Source organism: Andrena cerasifolii, chromosome 16, assembly GCF_050908995.1.
Source record: "Andrena cerasifolii isolate SP2316 chromosome 16, iyAndCera1_principal, whole genome shotgun sequence".
NCBI classification, from domain to species: Eukaryota; Metazoa; Arthropoda; class Insecta; order Hymenoptera; family Andrenidae; genus Andrena; species Andrena cerasifolii.
Window position 1 is genome coordinate 4,182,357 of NC_135133.1, and position 17,248 is coordinate 4,199,604.

A 17,248-nucleotide genomic window follows, 5' to 3' on the forward strand; every position below is an offset into this window, starting at 1 on the left:
TGTATACTGTGCTATAGTTATCAATGGGAGGAGGGGCTTATTTCAGTGACGTCGCAAGCAATTTCGTTATCCGCAAAAGCATCAGTTACACTTTTCAAACGATCCTATTAATATCGGGAATTTACAATAGACTTATACTTGAACAAACTTTTTTATTTCTTTATCCTCGTTGAAACATTATTACACGCTGTTTAATTAAACACATAGAATGGTTTCCCTATCAAATGAATTTTAAGAATTAGGTAATACAAAGAACGTGGAATCATTTTGCAGGACTACTTATCTAATTTGTGTACATTTATGTATTCAATCGCACCTTCAAATTTCTTTCAGAACATTCTTGAATTCCTAGTTTTATCACAGGCACATTGCTCAAAACTACTGAGCCGTTCGAGCATCCGAATTCTTTACTCCAAATCCTCTCCATTCGTTTGCTTATCCTTCATTGAACGGTCCTCGATGAATACTTAGTGTATATAGGAAAACTTATTCTAATTGCGTAAAGTCTAAATAAGGAAATATATACAAAAAGTGTAAAAGGGAAGAAGGGCACAGTGACTTGATTCGAATATCCTCTTACGCACGAATAAGTGCCCGGTGCGTTTGGCATGCCTGGCTTTTATTACATATTTTGATTTCATTATCGGGTATATATTTCCTTACAAGTACAACATACCGACGTTAATAAGAATTCATCTGTTTCTTAGTCATGAGCTCTCACATAATTTCAACGATCGTCAATTACATAAGTACAGCCGCAGAAACAGATGGGATCAGAAGTCTCTTAGTGTCCATTAATCGAACTTAAACTGAAATCAAGTATTTTTTGTATACAAGAGATACAACATTCTTTATTACAGGAAATCTTACAAGAAATCTTTTATTCTTCGTAGTATGGTTCGGTGATGTCTGCTTCTTTCGCAAACCCCACTCCCTGTTAAGATAAATCAATGATAGTGTTAGATTCTATCGTTAACTTGCTTCCGTACTTTGCACCGCGTTCTTACATACATCTTGAAACTTGTTATACATTTGCTCCGCGGCTTGAACCGACGAAAACATCGCTTTCAAAGTGCGCCTCGCTACTGGTTTCAAGGCATAATCGATTGCCGTCCAAACACATTCCTTCCCGTCCACCTTTAAGCAGATAGCACATTTTTCAACGATGGTCAAATTAATTTCTATTTTCGTCGTTTTACTAGAGTCCTGCAATTAAAAGCATAGAAACGTTGTTGGCGTGTATTTACCTGCATCTGTGTATCCATACTGATAATCGTATTGCTCATAACTTCATTTGTTTGATCTGCTTTTAATACTATTCTTTCGCCGAAGATATTGTAGTCGTAATAAATAAATAAATTTCCTAAAGCGACGGACTTCCATTTGGTTTCTTTGCTTGTTTTCGCCAGCACGGTGGCCCTCTTTTTGAAAATAATTGATTTCTGATCCTCATCGTCGTCATCCTCCTCCTCCTCCTCCTCCTCCTCGCCCTCCTCGTCATCATCTTCCTCTTCTTCTTCGTCGTCTATCTCATCCCCCTCTTCGTTTTCATCCTCGTCTTCCGGTTCTTCTATTACCGGCCCCTCTTCCGTTACCTTTTCACCTGCAATTAAATAAACAATATTGGTATATAAAATATGGCTGCAAGCAAGGGTACGTAATAGAAATGCTAAAAGCAAGCAAGAACTGATGTGAGCTTACTTGTTACGTGTGTTATATCTATTAGATTGCCTTATAAACAAGTTTAACGCTAAGGCGAATGACGGTTTTATGTTAATCGGTAAGGAGTGCATAGATTACGTTTTGTATTATTCCATTTTATTCGAACGCTTGGCAAATAAAATACGCATTTGTACAACTTATTCCATAGAACCGGGAGAAGCGGAACAAAAGATATTATTTAAGTATGTATCTTGTCGATAGAAAGATCCACGCTTGCGGTGAAACTTGCTACAATAAGACGCCGACTTAGTAACCAAATTTTATTTACGATAAAGCATAAAATATCTTCACATATCTCGTAATATTTGTTCCTTTTGGAGTAAAAAAAAAGTATAATACTTATAAAATTGAAAATAACGTAATAGAATAATTTTCGTACAGATTTTCCATTGTAAATGAATATCACGATCAAATATCACAATCAAGCTGAAAATCAAACGTACCAATGAGAAAAATATCTTTCACAATAATATCGTAGTTTTATAAAAGAAGTAATGAAATGTTCCTTAAAGCCACAACAAATTATAATGCTTGTAAACAATAGTACGTTACGTAAGTAAAATTATAATTAACATCGTTCAATAATCAAGAACATCTACGTATCGTATAGTAAACTATGTAAAAGGGGTGATGGATAAACACGTGTTATGCGGTCAAAAGCGATTAATTGAGGAAGCATTATGAAGAGCGGGGGTTGCATCTTATTCCTTACGGATTTCACTTAGCGTTCGCTGAATTTTGTCGACCGTATCCTTGAACTTTGTGGCCAGTTCCGGATTCTTAAATTTAACCGCTAATTGCTCCAAGCATGGCTGCTCTTCAGCGTAATTCATGCCTGCCCATACCCAAGCACGATCTGAGGTGCTAAGTCTACTGAAGTTCACGTCCAACGTGAGCAGCAGATTGCATACTACTTTATGAACTTGATCTCTACGCAACAATAATCTATAAGTTTCATGCTTTGCGTGATGCAAGATTTTCATGTCTCCGACGCCTCTCTCTTTCCATTCGCGCGTCGTATTGTCATATCTGTACAACTTGGCTCTTTCGCAAAACACTGAAACAAAACACACGATCATTCGAACAGAAACGTGACAATCCCGTGTTCTATGTATACTTCATTCTGACGCGTACCTCTCTCTTCATCTTCCTCTCCTGTGCGTACCTCGATGACGTCGGGCAATGGTACGATAGGCTCGAAATGAGGATCATGGTGCTCCTGATCGTTTTCGTTTTCGTCGCATTCCCCTTCGTCGTTCTCATCTTTCTTTTCTTTCAGGGCATCTTTCGAGAGCTTATTGGCAGGCATGGGCGATTTGCCACCAAATACCGCTGCCCCGGCGCCGGCGAATGAGAAGTTCGGATCTGTAAGATGTTAACACAGAATAATTTCATTCTATAATCGTTCGATTGTATACTAAAAGGAGACTTACCTATTTTAAACGCTTGTTGAGGAGCTTTAGCCGCTAGGTCTGAAAATGACACTTCCGCCGATGAAAGGAAACTGCCGCCACCGTCTTTCTGCGACTCATTTTCCGGAGGCGTTACTGCCTTCGTTTCAAAAATGTTGGTGGTCGCGGTGTTCGAAATGGCGAAGGGCGACTCATTCGTACGGGCTCCGTAGTTAGTGGTAAACGAGAATGGCTTGGACGTGTTATCGAACCCTGGGTTAGCAGTGGTCTCAGAGTTAACTTTGGTTGCAGAGGAGCCGAATATCGGAGCGCTTGTACCAAACGCGTACGTTGTGACGGCGGTGGTAGGTGTTGTCGTTTTCATCTGGGTGCCGAAGTTACTCGAGAATACCGGCTCGGTAGTGCCGGTGTTAACATTGAACGAACTAGGTTTAATTAATCCCGGGACGTCTTTTTTCGTTCCTCCGCCGAACATATTCTTTCCAGAATTCAGGTTGAACAGCGTATCTGCTGTAGACGCGCCAAATATAGACGTAGACGACGTTAACGCTGGTGTCATGAACGGAGACGATGCAGTGGACGTTGTCTGCGCTTGGCAAGTGGCAGGGCTGCAAATTTTCAAATTCTCAGCTTCCAGATCACTTGGCATGCTGGTTACAGATTGCTGCGGCTCACTCGCAGCGTATTGACTTGGAGGTATCGCGAACGAGAAGCCAGTTGTCTTTTTGTCATTCACATCGTTATTTCCAAATGATATAGTCGTGAGGGCCATTATAGAGAGAAAGCTCGTTGTAGATTGCCTTGAATTTGTATCGTACAGTCCCGACTTGAAAACAGTTGAAGCTGGATTCTGCGGGTTTGAATATGGAACAGGTGACAAGTCGGACACTGCGACATCGTTAGTCGCAGCGCTCGCGTCAGTATACTTAGAAGAAAATTGTACAGCAGACGTGGTAGTTGTTGCTTCTTCTTCCGAGGCCACCTTCTCTGAGTTGCCATCTTCAAATAACGGCATGCTCGGTTCCTTGCATCCTCTGCACCCGGGGCAATCAGGTTTCTGTTTGTACGCATAAAAGTTCTCTGGAAGCAGAAGCTTTAACGCAGCTTCCTTTTCCGCGGCCGTCACTTTCGCTTCGTAGAGGATCTCGATGTCTTGAGGTAGCGAAGCTTTAGCAGGCGCGTCTGTACTCGTCGCCTCTGTATTTACCTCGATAGCCGGGAGCTCCTTCCCCGCTAACGCATCGTCGATTAGACTCTTGAAACCCTGGGCGATGTCGGGCGTCTTAAAGCGACAGGCGAAAAGCGTAGGCTCCACTTCCCCTTCGCTGTAGTCGGCAGCGTTCCAAATCCACGTCTTGTCATCTTTCGGCTTTAGTTCCAGATTAGGGGGAAGGAAATGATTCAAACAAACCTTGAGGATCTGCTCCCGTCTCATTATCAGCCTCAGCTTGCCCGTCTCCTTGTGCCGCAGTAATTTAATGTCCCCTAAACCGCGCTCCTTCCACTCGTTCGTCGACTTGTCGTATCTAAACAACTTCGCTCTGTGACTGTAAAGGATCTCCTCGTCTTCCTCGCCCGTTTTAACGTCAACTTTGTCCGGCAGCGGGATTATCGGCGAGAAGTGAATATCATCGTTTTCGACTATCTCATCCTCGCTGTTGTCACCACCGCCGGTAGACTTTACTGGAGACTTCGGCACAAAGTTGAAGCCAAAGGACTTTCCTGGCGATCCGAATGTGAACGGGGACGCCTTGTTGGGCGGCGTGCTCGGTCTGGGCTGTGGCATACCAAAAACAAATTTAGTGCTATCAGCTTTCGCATTAGACTCTGGTGCGCTCGACGACGTGGATTTAACGTCGGTGAAAGTGTCGTTGGACGCGGGCAGCTTGAACGTGAAGCCGCTTGCGTTCTTCTTAGTGGCATCCTGTGGAATGCCGAAGGTAAACGTGGGAGTAGCTCCAGAATTGGAGGTGCCAATCTGGAAGCCGTCGGTTTTCGGTTTAGGCGGCATGGATGGGTCCTTCGGAGTGTCGCAGGCGACGCAGTAACTGTTCCCAGCCGTGTTAACGATGTAACAGGCGTCGCATTTCCATGATCCAGCGGGGGGCTTGAACATCTGCGAGAGCGGTACCTGATTCGAAGGGGTTGGAGCCGAAGTGCTTACGGCGCTTACTGTATTAGGCGCGGACGGGCGCAGCGTTTGGCAAGCAATGCACTTTCCGTCTGAAGCAGCATTTCTCGTGTAACAAGCGTTACATTCCCACGAGCCAGTTGCCGGCTTAAACATTTCCGCCAAGGAAGTTTGCGGTTTGCTAGTTTGTGTGTTCTTGGTTGTCTCGCGTTTCTTCAATTTTTCAGCGGGGATGCAATCCTTCACCATCCTTTGCTGATTCTTAGTGATCGTGTTGTAAAATTTGGTTGCTTGGGCGGGTGACTTGAACGTCGCCACGAACATCCCTATTTTACTATCCGGCTCGTGCTGAATGCACCAATCAACGATAGTGTTGCTGCTGCTCCTTAAAGTGAACTTCATCTTCGCTAGGACATTGTAGTTGTAGCAGACTTTGGCGCCGCTCTCTTCTATCATCAGCAATCGAACCCTGCCCGACTTCTTGTTCCACAGAACCTTCATCTGACCAGCACCCCTAGTTTCCCACAGTTTAGTGTCGCTGTTATAGTACTGAAGGTTCGTTCGATCCTCGAACAACACTGTCTCGTGCTCAATTTTCGTATCTGTGCTTTGAACGCCCACGGCAGCGGACGTCGAAGTGGCTGCACTTGGAGGCGGGGCATGCGGCCTTCTGAGCGACGGCTGGGGAATATTCGCAGCGGCACTGTCGCTGGTAGCAACAGCTGGCGCTGTCGCGGCTTCGGCCGGCGAAGGTGCAGCTGCTTTTGCGAATGAGAAGCCAGACGCCTGGGGCGTAGAGGATGCCACCGCGGGGGTCGCGCTCTTCTGCGCTGCGGTTGCGGTACTCTCTGCAGTGCTCGCAGTCTTGCTAAAAGTGAACCCGGCGAACGGTCTGTTTTCCGGCTTGATGGAAGCTTTCGAAGGTTCGGTAGCAGCGACTTGTTGAATAATTGGCGGCGACGTAAACGAGAATCCACCAACAACCGTCGCCGCTTTTGGTTTCTCTGATAGAGCCTCGCCGGTTGTGACTGCCATTTGCATAGATTGCTTCTGATTGCTCTGTTCTGCAGACGATATCTCTGGCTTCGCCTTTTCAGCAGCTTCAACTGCTGTTGATACGCTATTACTTTCGACGGATGGCTTGTCAGCCCTTTCAGAGAGCTGGCTTAGGCTCGCTATGGCCTTCTCGAAATGCTCCTTAAAGGAAATACCTTCCTCCACAGTTTTGAATCTAATACAAAACTTCTCCACTTTCAGTTCACCGTCGGCGAAGTCGTGCGCCACCCAGAACCATGCCTTCTCATTGTTCGATTTGGCTACCAGCTCCATGTCCGGCGATAGGTAATGATTCGCGCATACTTTTAACACTTGCTCCCTTCGCATGAGCAAACGTACCTTACCCTCTCCGTTCCTTAGCAGTTTTACGTTGCCGATGCCGCGCTCTTTCCACTCGTTGTCCACGAAGCGGTAGAGCTTCCCTCTGGCGCAGAATAATGTCTCCTCACCTTCTTCCCCGGTGGTAACCTTCACCTCCGCGGGCAATGGTATGACGGGGACGAAGTTGGGTATCGGATCATGCTCGTGATCCGAACTGTTCGAGGATATGGTCAAGCCGAGGTTGGCGTTATCGGTGCTCTGTGCCTCCGGCATCGATATATTCGCTGGAGTGGTGGTGAGAGTTGCCGCCAAGGGTGGTAGATTCACTGTCGTTGGTATGGTAGCTTGCGAGGGCATGGAGATTTGATAAGAGTGAGGAACAACTTGCTCGATGGGGGCTGGTGTGGAAGTGCCTTGCCTGAAATGCGGAGGAATCGTTACGCTAAGCATCGGCTGAGTAACTGGTGCTGTGGTTGGTAAAGTGTCGGAAGTGGTGATGACTACGTTCACCGGAGGAACTTTGTTAACGGGCGCGTCCTTTATGGTCGTCTCGGGCTTCAACGTTTCCACCTTTTGAAGCGGGGTTTGCAGCGGCTGGTTCGTCGGCGGCATCAAGTCCGGCAGCCTCGTTGGGAACAGGCCCTGTTGTAGTATGGTCTCGGGCAACTTTGATCTAGTATTAGGGTACAATACGGGCAGCTGGTAAACGTTCGGAGGATACAGAGAAGGAATGGCCTGCGCGCTTGGGTCACTGAACGACATCCCTCCTGGATAATATCCTTGGAATGCTGTGGCGGAAGGATACACCAACTGGGAATATGGATGCCTGTGAGACGATGGGAACATATTTCCTGATATCGAAGACGCAGGCCCTGATTGGCTCATGGTGTAATTCAGATCACTCAGCTCCTCTTCGTTTAGGACGCATAAATCCTCTTCCAGATTAGGATTAACATTGATCGCCTGGCTACGCTGCCTCTGGATCTCTTTCCGAAGCTCTGCCACCTCTTTAGATAGCTCTTCGACCTTCTCCACTACCGTCTTGTTCAAGTCCAGTATGGCCTTATTCTGTTCTGTTATCGATTGTATCATGCTGTCCTTCGCGTGGATCATCTGATTGATCGAACGTATCTGAGCATCGAGACGCTCGGGACTCGGGCGAGCTTCCGAGCGAGTCCGCGATAGATCCAGTAGATCGTGATGCTGCGGCCTGTAAGGAGTACTAGATTGTTTCGGAGTACGGTAATTATTCTTCTGCGGTGTGCTGGCTATGTTGATCGACGCACTCGTCCCCGTGAACGTTGGCAGTGGGTTACCAACTGTTTGATCCACGCCACTGTGAGCGGAGGAATAACTCTCCTCCGACAGTCCGTCGCATTCGTTCCTGCTCAAGTTACCTCGCGACCAGTCCGGGTCGATCCTCTTCAACTTATTCTCTATATCGGCGATATGGGTGGAAAGTTCGGAGTTCAGAGGATGTTTCGGATTCATTCCCGGGCTGCGCAACCGATCTAACGTCAAGTAAAAGCATTCCCTAGCTTTCGAAAGCATAATGATATGTTGCGATCTCATTTCAGATGTTAAGCTATCTTTAGGTATGGAGCTGACGATATCGTCAGCGAGCATTTCGTACATCTGCGCCTGCTGGAACGATGCTTCCGGGCATTTCAGTGCGTGCAGCACGTCGATCGCTTTCTCGTACTGTTTCTCTCGCACGAGGCGCTGGGCCAAAAGTAGTTTACCCTCCTCCACGGCTTTAATCAACTCGGCATTGTTCATTTCCTTTCCTTGGTAATTAAAGAACTTCGAGTTCGTCACGCGTAGTACTTGGTTGTTCAGTAGCCTCTCGAGAAGCGGCACGGCGTTCAACCAATACATCTCGGAGCGTGTCTCTAAATCTCCTATCTCGCTGCTCTCGTGATTCGTTTCTTTCAACGCCTCTGCTCTGTAGTGGAATATCCGTGCCAAGTGAACTAAAAGGACGGGGTGCAGCCCGTGATTGCCGATGCAACGAACGACTTCCAGGCCTCGTTGCAATTCCAATCGTATCTCTCCCAGATCATCGTCCAGCGGCTTTTGCTTGTCCATGGAATATACTTTGTAAGCAGAGGACCACCACTTCTCTTGAGCGCAGGTGCAAAGGGTATTGGTAAGGTCAGCCGGCAACGTCGGCAATCTTTCGGGATTTAAGAATCCACTCAATTGCTGCTCCTCGATCACCGCGGAGGCGCAGAAAATTGCTGCGTTCAAGAATGCATCTATATCCAGTCGACTTAAGCTATCGGGGGATGCCTGGGATATATTGAAAACAGAGAACTGTAATTCACAAAACACCCGCGATGTTTGATTCGGTTGCAGTACGTTGTCTTTGCTCTGCGAGCTCTGAGGCCTGGTCCTTAAACCAAGCCAGATCTGGTGATGCAGCGAGTCTGGCCACACTTCCTCCGAGATTTCATCGAATCGTTTGAGCTCCGTGTACGAGGACAAACGTAACGGAGGATTCGAGACCGGTGTATTTGAAAAGTATGACGTCGCTTTACCGTCCTGGTATAATCGGCCGACAAAGATTCTCTGATAAACTCGCTCCCGCCATGAGTTCGTGCAGAACTTGTCGATTTTATCCAGCAGCTTCTTAGTGTTATCTCGAGCGTAATCCTGAATCACGTGACCGGCCTGACTGCATCTGTACGATCCTTCTCTGTACCATACGCGCACTTGTTTCGTAAGTCGGTCCTTTAAATGCATAGTCCATACACCGGTGGGATCTATCGGTGTTACGTGCAACGCCGTTAATAAAAGAGGCGCGCACAGTCGACCGGCTTCGGTCCAACTATCCTCGCCGCCTTTGGTTTTCCGTAAAAATAAGCACGCCAGATGGAAATGTAACTGACCCCACATATGCAACAACATGTTCTCGATAAACGTAGGATGATTAGCGAAGTTCTTCGATTTGAATTCAGTTAAGCTCTGATCGAAACTGCAATACAAACATGTCGATTGAGTAAATAGTAACGCACAAGGATTATTCGTACGCTAATGAACAGTAAAGCCGGGAATCCACCGAGAAGCTAAGCTATGCTATGCGATGCTATGTTTTAGCTTACCTTTTGGTGGAAACGGTTCCATAAGAATGTATTCAAACTAATTTGTTTAAAACGTAGCATGGCATAGCATAGCATCCTATGGGATAGCTTAGCTTCCCGGTGGATTCCCGGCTTAATGGAAATGCACCTACTTGAATACTGCTTGCGTAGCGTCCAATATATTCTTTTTCATAATACTACCCTGTTCTTTCAAACAAAGCGCCGCGTATCTCTCTAACACAGAAATGTAAAATATCCAAAACGTCCAATCTGACTGTTTACTCTCTTTATATTTTACAAGTAATTCGCTCAGCGATTGATACCAAACAATGCTATTTCTGTGACTGTGCATCGCCTCGATCCCAGCGGCGTGATTGTACGCTTCCTCGAGTCTGTGATTCCCTATGTAGTGCCTCAACAATTTCACTTGCAGATGCACGTCCGACTGTCGCACCGACAATTCAGCTGGAACAATTCCACGAACGAGATGCATAACCAGTGCTTCGAACGTTGATCAAAGCTACACGTTATTAAATAATACAGAACGAGAAATCTCGCTACGTACAGGTAATAAGCTTCTCCAGATCGTCGTTGTTGCCGCTTGGTTTCTCCTGAGTTAACATTTTCTCCTTCAACTGGAAAACTATTGGATGATGTGGGAACTTTTTATCGGCTCTGTCCACCCAGTACCTTATTCTATTCACATCCAAGTTGACGTCCACGTCAGTCAAAAGTTCGCAAACTAATAGGCAAAATGGATTATAAAAGAGACGCATATAGGACTTCTAAGCACGACGGCGATATAAATTCAAAGTCTACGGCTGTACCTTTCAAAACAAGATCATCTTGCTTCGCTTCTATTTCGAGAGAAGTTTTATACTGTATAAACGCCGCTTCCTTCTGTCCCAAAGCTTCGAGGGCTTGGCCCAATAACTTATGAGCTCCGGCAGATTTGTCTCGTATTTCCAAATAATTTGAAACATATTTCTTTGCAGACTCGTAGTCTCCAACTTGATAATACAACTTTGCTATGTTATAACATCGAAGGTGTTTCTATAATTCAATACAGAACAGTGTGAAACAGAATAGTCGAATTAGCGAAATACTTTGAAATAGTTTCAATAGCTGAAAGAATTACAGAGTAATATTTGCATTTTTTTTTACACGATCCATTAAAAGCCACCGAATTGTTATATGCCGGTTAGTACGTATACATGGTATATATTGTATATCGTTTTCAGATGCAAGTCAAGGTCTTTGGCCTGCAGAATACGCTTGATATTAAATAAAAGGTATTGTGCCTTAACGTCTATACGAAGTGCATTAAAAATACCGGAGCGGAGAATGGAATGTAAAATAGCTAAGGGTAATGTGTGACAATGTTTGGTAGTAACGACTTTTTCGTTGGAAAATAACCTTACCTCCTCCGAGTTTTTAAGCTTAACAAAAATATCTTTCACGTGCCGATCGACATCTTTCTTTGATCGAAACATTTTCACGGAACAGTGCGAAGTTTTCCTGGACGATCGCACTGGATCACACGGCAGATTAATAACCAATATTCTGTTAAAACGAAAGTGGAAACACAGTTATGTGGTATGAGCTCAACGATAAGACTTCACCCGCACCAGGAAACCTCTCTTTCAAACGGACTCGACGAAACCAGGAATGCCAACTTACGTGCTGCCCTCCAAAATATATTTCCGATTATGCGATCTACTATAAAATCTGCCGCGTGTAATGATCGCCACGCGAGACGTTTCACTTCATTCTTTTGCGGATGAAAATTCTTGTTTCGAATTTAAATAGAGTCGTTACAGTTGTCGAGTTATCGAAAACCAATGTTGCATCATTGAACGCAACCAGTGCGAAGTTACACCCGTGGAATTCAAAATACAAACGCATGGAGCAGACTGGCAATATACGGAATTTAATCGCGTGTAAAAAGGAAGTGACGGTTGGTACACCTTCTCGTAACATTCCATGCGTTTGAAAGTAACGAAGCCACTTCAATTTGAAAGCTAATATGATTTGTTCCACGTGTACGTAGATAAAGTATTTTATTGCACTGTTTACTGGCAGATCGCTATTGCACTTCTAGCCCCGTAACGCGAACATGATTTGTAGAACTTTTGGAAGCTATAAATGGACGATATCGTTGATAAAGGATGATTGCGTAACGAGCTGTAACTCTCCATGATAACTCTATTGCTGCAAGTAGCATGATCTTCAATGACACTGGGCGAAATGCGCAGGCTAATACTTTCCCCGTGAAAACGCTAATTACAGGGAACAGATGGGGACTTGGGTCGCGAGAAATCGTCGCCGTTAGTCAGAGCTAGCTAATATAGAAAAAAGACAGGGGACAGAAGAGCGGGAAAGTGAGTTTCGATAGATATCCCTGCAAAGCACTAGTAATGATAGTGGCGACGCCAATATCGCGAAGAGAAGGAACGGACGGCAGTGAAGCAACGTGCTTGGCCCATTTTAACTACACAACTGCCGAAATATGATCGTTCATATTGTGTAATTTGTTAACAGCCCGCACTCCCTTACTCCGTTTTATTACCGCACAAGATAATACGTACACTGTATTTTTATAAACCAGCACACTTTTTACACGATTTTCACGAGGGTAGAGAACGAAATCCGCGATAACGTCAACGTCGACCCTTTTTATTGCCGACACAAATCACCGGAGCCTCATGTCTCTCTGCTGGTATTGTTTTTAATGTTTTATACCACGTACGGATTTAACCATGGATGTTCGGAATGAGGTATGATATGCTTAGAGGAATATTTACCAATTAGCGTATAAATAGATTTATATCTGCTACTAACAGCTCCTCCGTGTGCCATGAGACTTGAGGTTAGGTGTATGGTTACATGATAAAATTGAAAGTATTATTGATTATAGAATAAAGTATAGGGAATGAAGTATCTCGTTTAGACGCGAATGGTTTAACATATTACTTATGTAAGCTTTAGGGAAGAAAATACATTCACTTTTAAGCAATATCGTAAATTGTATAAATCATTATTGTGCTTGCACTGATCTGTATTAATTCTCCTTCGTATACCAATCTCATGTATATTCTTTTCTAATAAATTCTCAGGAATCTATTAAGCCTTTCGAATGCATAGTTAGTTAAAGAAAAAGGTGGTCACCAGGTAAGACTGCTGTTTATTGATTGACCTAAACTTGTTTGCGAATACTATGTGTCTCCTGTACGCAATCTCTCCTTACGATTAAAATAAACTTTATGGGAACGTCCTCGTGAAAAGCACTTTCATCTATGTTCATTCGTGCCATTTTCTTTCAGCTTGACTTTCAATTCTTGGATCTACACGATTTAAATGAGAATGATAAGAATCATTTAATAGGTATTTTGAAATCCAATATCACTACAGATGCCTTAAAATTACCATGGGACACGATCGAAACTAATAATGACATCAATGCTTCTGTAACAGAGATTCCACCACTACAGAATCAGTGGTATCATAATGGTAATTCTGTTAAGAAATACTGTAACCGCATTCGGCTGTTCGCCAGACACTGTATAGCTCTTAAAATTTCATATTTCATTTAGCGATACCACCACCACCTTCGTACACGCAGCAAATAATGTGCAGCGACTGGCAGGGGCCACCTCTGTACCCTGTCCCAACAGACGCCCATATACAACCGTTCATGCCTGCGATGACTTATTCTCATCCTGGATACAATCTCGGAGGCGAGATTCACGATGTCAGCTGTAATAGGGAGAATACTAGAAGGAGTAATCGGGGAAGAGGAATAAGAAGAGATAACTTCAATCGTGGGATGAATCCTGCTAATGAAATGCAGTCGGGATACATGGGAGAGCAAAGCCAATTCCATCCTCAGCTGTCGTTTGTAGTTATGTATCCAGATCAGACGCAGCAGCAGCAGTTCTCTGGCCATGTACATTATCCTCCGTTAGCGATATACCAGCCGAATCTTCATACGCATACAAGTACGCATCCGCATGCCCAACCTACCTACGGATACCCTCCGTACCATCATCCCACAGGAAATATGAGATGCGTCCGACAAACGGCACCTGTGCTCTCGCAACCCACTCAAGAGTGCACCAAAGTACAGGCAACAAAGTCGCACGACAAACGCGCGCAGAATGTCTACACTCCCGTCAAGCAGCCGTTTCACCAAATAAACGAAGAAGACAACTCTTCGCAGACCAATATAGTCACCACAGTGATAACTGTAAATAACAGTAAGGTAGAGCAGTGCACCGATAACGCGGACGAGAATACTGCGAACAGAAAGAATTCAAATACGAACGGGAAAGTGCCCCCTGTAAATGTAAAGATAGAGCACAATATCGTGTCGACTGTAAATGAGAATTGCAACGGGACCGAGAAGAGCGACGTGCCGTGCGTAAATATTAACAGTAGTATCGAGGTGAAGCAGAACGGGGAATCCGACAAAGACTATCAAAATGAAACCGTTTCTAGCATTAAGACCACTGTCGTGAAGACATTATCGAAGCCGGTCACCAAAGGTGAGAACGAGGCGCAGAAAGAGGACACTCCCGCGAAGAGCACGCAGGATGAAGTTATTATTAAGACGCCGAATAATTCTTCTGTTACTACGAGTGCTCCGATAACTGTGCCCAGTACATCGTCGTCAGGTATATCTAGCATATCTTGGGCCAGTATTTTGAAAAAAGGGAGCGCAGAGACACAGTCAACCCCGTCAAATTACAAGCCTATGGCTCGTATTAATCCTTTACCCGCTAGCCCAATCACAGAAAATAATATTACTCCGAAACCACAGTCGCAAGCGACGGAAAAAGACCAACGTACTGGCGCAACGGCTGTAACGAATGATACTGTTTCATCCAACACGCAGAGCGTCGCAAATGAAAGTAAAAATTTAAGTACAGAGCCGTTGCAGAACCGTTTCAATGATCCCATTGTCTACCGCATGGGTGGTACGTATCACTTTTATAAAGCTCGCTAATAAATCTGTAAACTGATCGTCGTGTAATTTTCTAGAATTTCTGTTGAGCTATCACATGGACAAACAGACTGTAAGCTTATTACCACGGGGATTGACAAATCGTAGCAATTATTGTTACATTAATAGCATATTACAAGCCTTGCTCGCTTGTCCACCTTTTTACAATCTCCTGATGGCGCTGCCGCACTCTAAAAATCCCGGTAAAATGTCTTCCACTCCACTGATCGATAATATGTAAGTTAAACTTCCGAATATAACGCGTGCAGCTCTATTTCAATGGTATTACTAACGAACTTTCTCCCCTGCACAGGATTAAATTTGTACACGAGTTCACACCTTTGTCAGACGGTGCACGATTGGCTAGGAAAGACAGAGCGAACAAACGCGGGGAAGACACGGTGGTAGATATACAAAGTGGAGTGGCCTTTGAACCTTGTTATGTATATACAATGTTAAAAAATACATCGGCTGCGGGTGTATTTTCCGTAGAAGGGCGCCAAGAAGATGCAGAAGAATTTCTTTCGTGCCTTCTGAACGGTATCAACGACGAAATGCTCGAAGTACGAACGGACTATCATCTACCCGAATTCTGCGCGTTAGCGATGAAATTTAAATAATCGACAATTATATATTTCAGCTTATTAAATTAGTAAATAACGACCAAACCGTAACGGCTAATGTTGAAAGCAATATAAACTATAACAGCGGAGAAGAGGAATGGAAGGTAGAATACATTTCTAGTGTTACATAAGGCAATAATTGTCTGCAGTAGAAAAATAATATTAGTTTGCTGTAGGTTATGGGTCCAAAGAATAAGGGATCGATCACACGGTGCACCGAATTCGGGAGAACGCCACTATCAGACATATTCCGTGGACAATTGCGGTCCAGAGTATCACGAGCCGGGGAACAACCAACAGATAACGTCCAGCCATTCTTCACGTTGCAACTGGATATCGAGGTATCGATCGTTTCGAAACACCATTTATGGGAACTGAGGCTTGCGAGGCCTATAACGAAACGTTCTGCTTTTAGAAAGCGGAGTCCGTGAAAGGCGCGCTGGAGATTCTGGTTGGAAAAGACCAGTTAGAAGGGATGACGTGTAGTAAAACAAAACAACAGATAGAGGCTTGGAAGCAAGTTACCTTGGAAGAATTACCCGTGATTCTTATATTACATCTAAAGTGGTTCGACTACAAACTCGACGGTTGCTCAAAAATCGTGAAGAGCGTCGAGTTCCCCATCGATTTGAAACTGGATAGTAGTGAGTAAACGAATTGCGCCAGATAAATTCGTTTCAGAAAAGAGACCGTACAAACTATGTACCGAACTTGTTTGTTGCAGAATTCTTGTCGCCGAACGCTGTGAAGAAATTGAATCCAAAGCAGAAGCACTATAAACTGTTCGCAGTTACTTATCACGACGGTAAAGAAGCAACGAAAGGCCATTATGTCACGGACGCGTTTCACGTGGGATATGGCGGTTGGGTCAGGTATGACGATAGTTCATTAAAAGGTGTTTCAGAGAGTAACGTATTAAAGCCAACCCCTCCCAGAGTTCCATATTTATTATATTATCGAAGATGCGATACTATCGGGAATAATCAGTCGAATAGCTGTAAGACACGTTAAAAAGGGATGCATTGAACGTGTAGGTGAGACTATATTTTAAATCTAAAAAGAGGCAGTTTGAGGAAATGGCTTTTACAGTTTTTGTGGTTCTTGTTGATATTTGTATCTAAATACAGAGAGTGTTTATTATCCAATATCATGAGAAAATAGAGAAACTGTTTCCTTTTAACATGCTGTACTTCCATCGAATATTTGTACTAAGATTGTTGTTACAAGTTTTATGCATAGTTTTCTTGGTACACGAAATAATAATAATAAAAAAAAATAGTTAAAGTTGAAGTTAACTAAGAGTTTTGATTTTGGCACTCATAGTTTTATTGAAGTTACATAATTAAGCGCATACACATTACATTTTATGAGAATATTAAATGTCGACATCTCTTGTACATATCTTTCTTATCTGATCATTGGGTATACAATACGCAAGGAGAAGCGTGCACGATAGCTTTGTAGGAGAAGAAAAGAAATATAGCGTGAGAAGTTTTTCTACTTTAATGACAAAATTTCTATGAAATGCAAATTTTATATATATCCAAAAAAAGAGAAAAGAAAAAAGAACATGGTATTGCCTTAAGTTATTTTTGTAAATAACCTTCCCGCGCGCTTATAAATACGCATTCCAACTTGCCAATAATTTCTTCATTCTCTAATACCCCGATTTAACGTCTTCTATCTAATCGTGGAAATGTGATTGAAACACTATTCAAATATTGTATTTATTGCTTCCAGTATTATACGCTTTTCGATCTCTCTGCCGCCCCAATCCGCGCGCGTATGCAACGGTAAATGTATGGAACGAAACTAAAAATACAGGGAGTCGTGCCAAAAGGTATCGAAGAATCCTTTATCATTTTGCAATCTGAGACTTACTTTTCCATTTTTAAATG

At 43.9% G+C, this 17,248-nt stretch overlaps 2 protein-coding genes across 7 annotated transcripts; one reads left to right on the top strand and one right to left on the bottom strand.

Annotated features, from left to right (window-relative positions):
* Positions 1–132: 132 nt before the first annotated feature.
* LOC143377768 (E3 SUMO-protein ligase RanBP2) lies at positions 133–11,558 on the bottom strand. 6 transcript variants are annotated; one of them, XR_013087408.1, is made up of 11 exons: positions 11,147–11,338; positions 10,553–10,778; positions 10,291–10,467; positions 9,878–10,190; positions 3,156–9,619; positions 2,857–3,087; positions 2,435–2,779; positions 1,248–1,603; positions 1,012–1,137; positions 677–934; positions 133–466 (listed from the first exon to the last, which is right to left on the bottom strand). XR_013087408.1 is itself a non-coding variant. In XM_076829444.1 (11 exons), exons 2-11 carry the CDS (start codon positions 11,216–11,218, stop codon positions 881–883), a joined length of 8,364 nt encoding a protein of 2,787 aa, XP_076685559.1. In that variant the 5' UTR covers positions 11,219–11,288; positions 11,406–11,558; the 3' UTR covers positions 133–880. The 6 variants fall into 6 exon arrangements, 3 of the variants coding, with proteins under 3 accessions (XP_076685559.1, XP_076685558.1, XP_076685561.1); XR_013087409.1 differs by having other exon boundaries at positions 133–434; positions 670–934; XR_013087407.1 differs by having other exon boundaries at positions 133–217; positions 317–934.
* Positions 11,559–11,804: 246 nt separating this feature from the next.
* On the top strand, positions 11,805–16,919 carry Usp10 (ubiquitin specific protease 10). Its single transcript, XM_076829452.1, has 9 exons — positions 11,805–12,502; positions 13,049–13,235; positions 13,319–14,701; positions 14,766–14,964; positions 15,041–15,290; positions 15,368–15,454; positions 15,527–15,691; positions 15,766–15,994; positions 16,075–16,919. The coding sequence occupies exons 1-9, from the start codon at positions 12,485–12,487 to the stop codon at positions 16,359–16,361; spliced, it is 2,805 nt and encodes a 934-aa protein (XP_076685567.1). The 5' UTR covers positions 11,805–12,484; the 3' UTR covers positions 16,362–16,919.
* Positions 16,920–17,248: the final 329 nt, after the last annotated feature.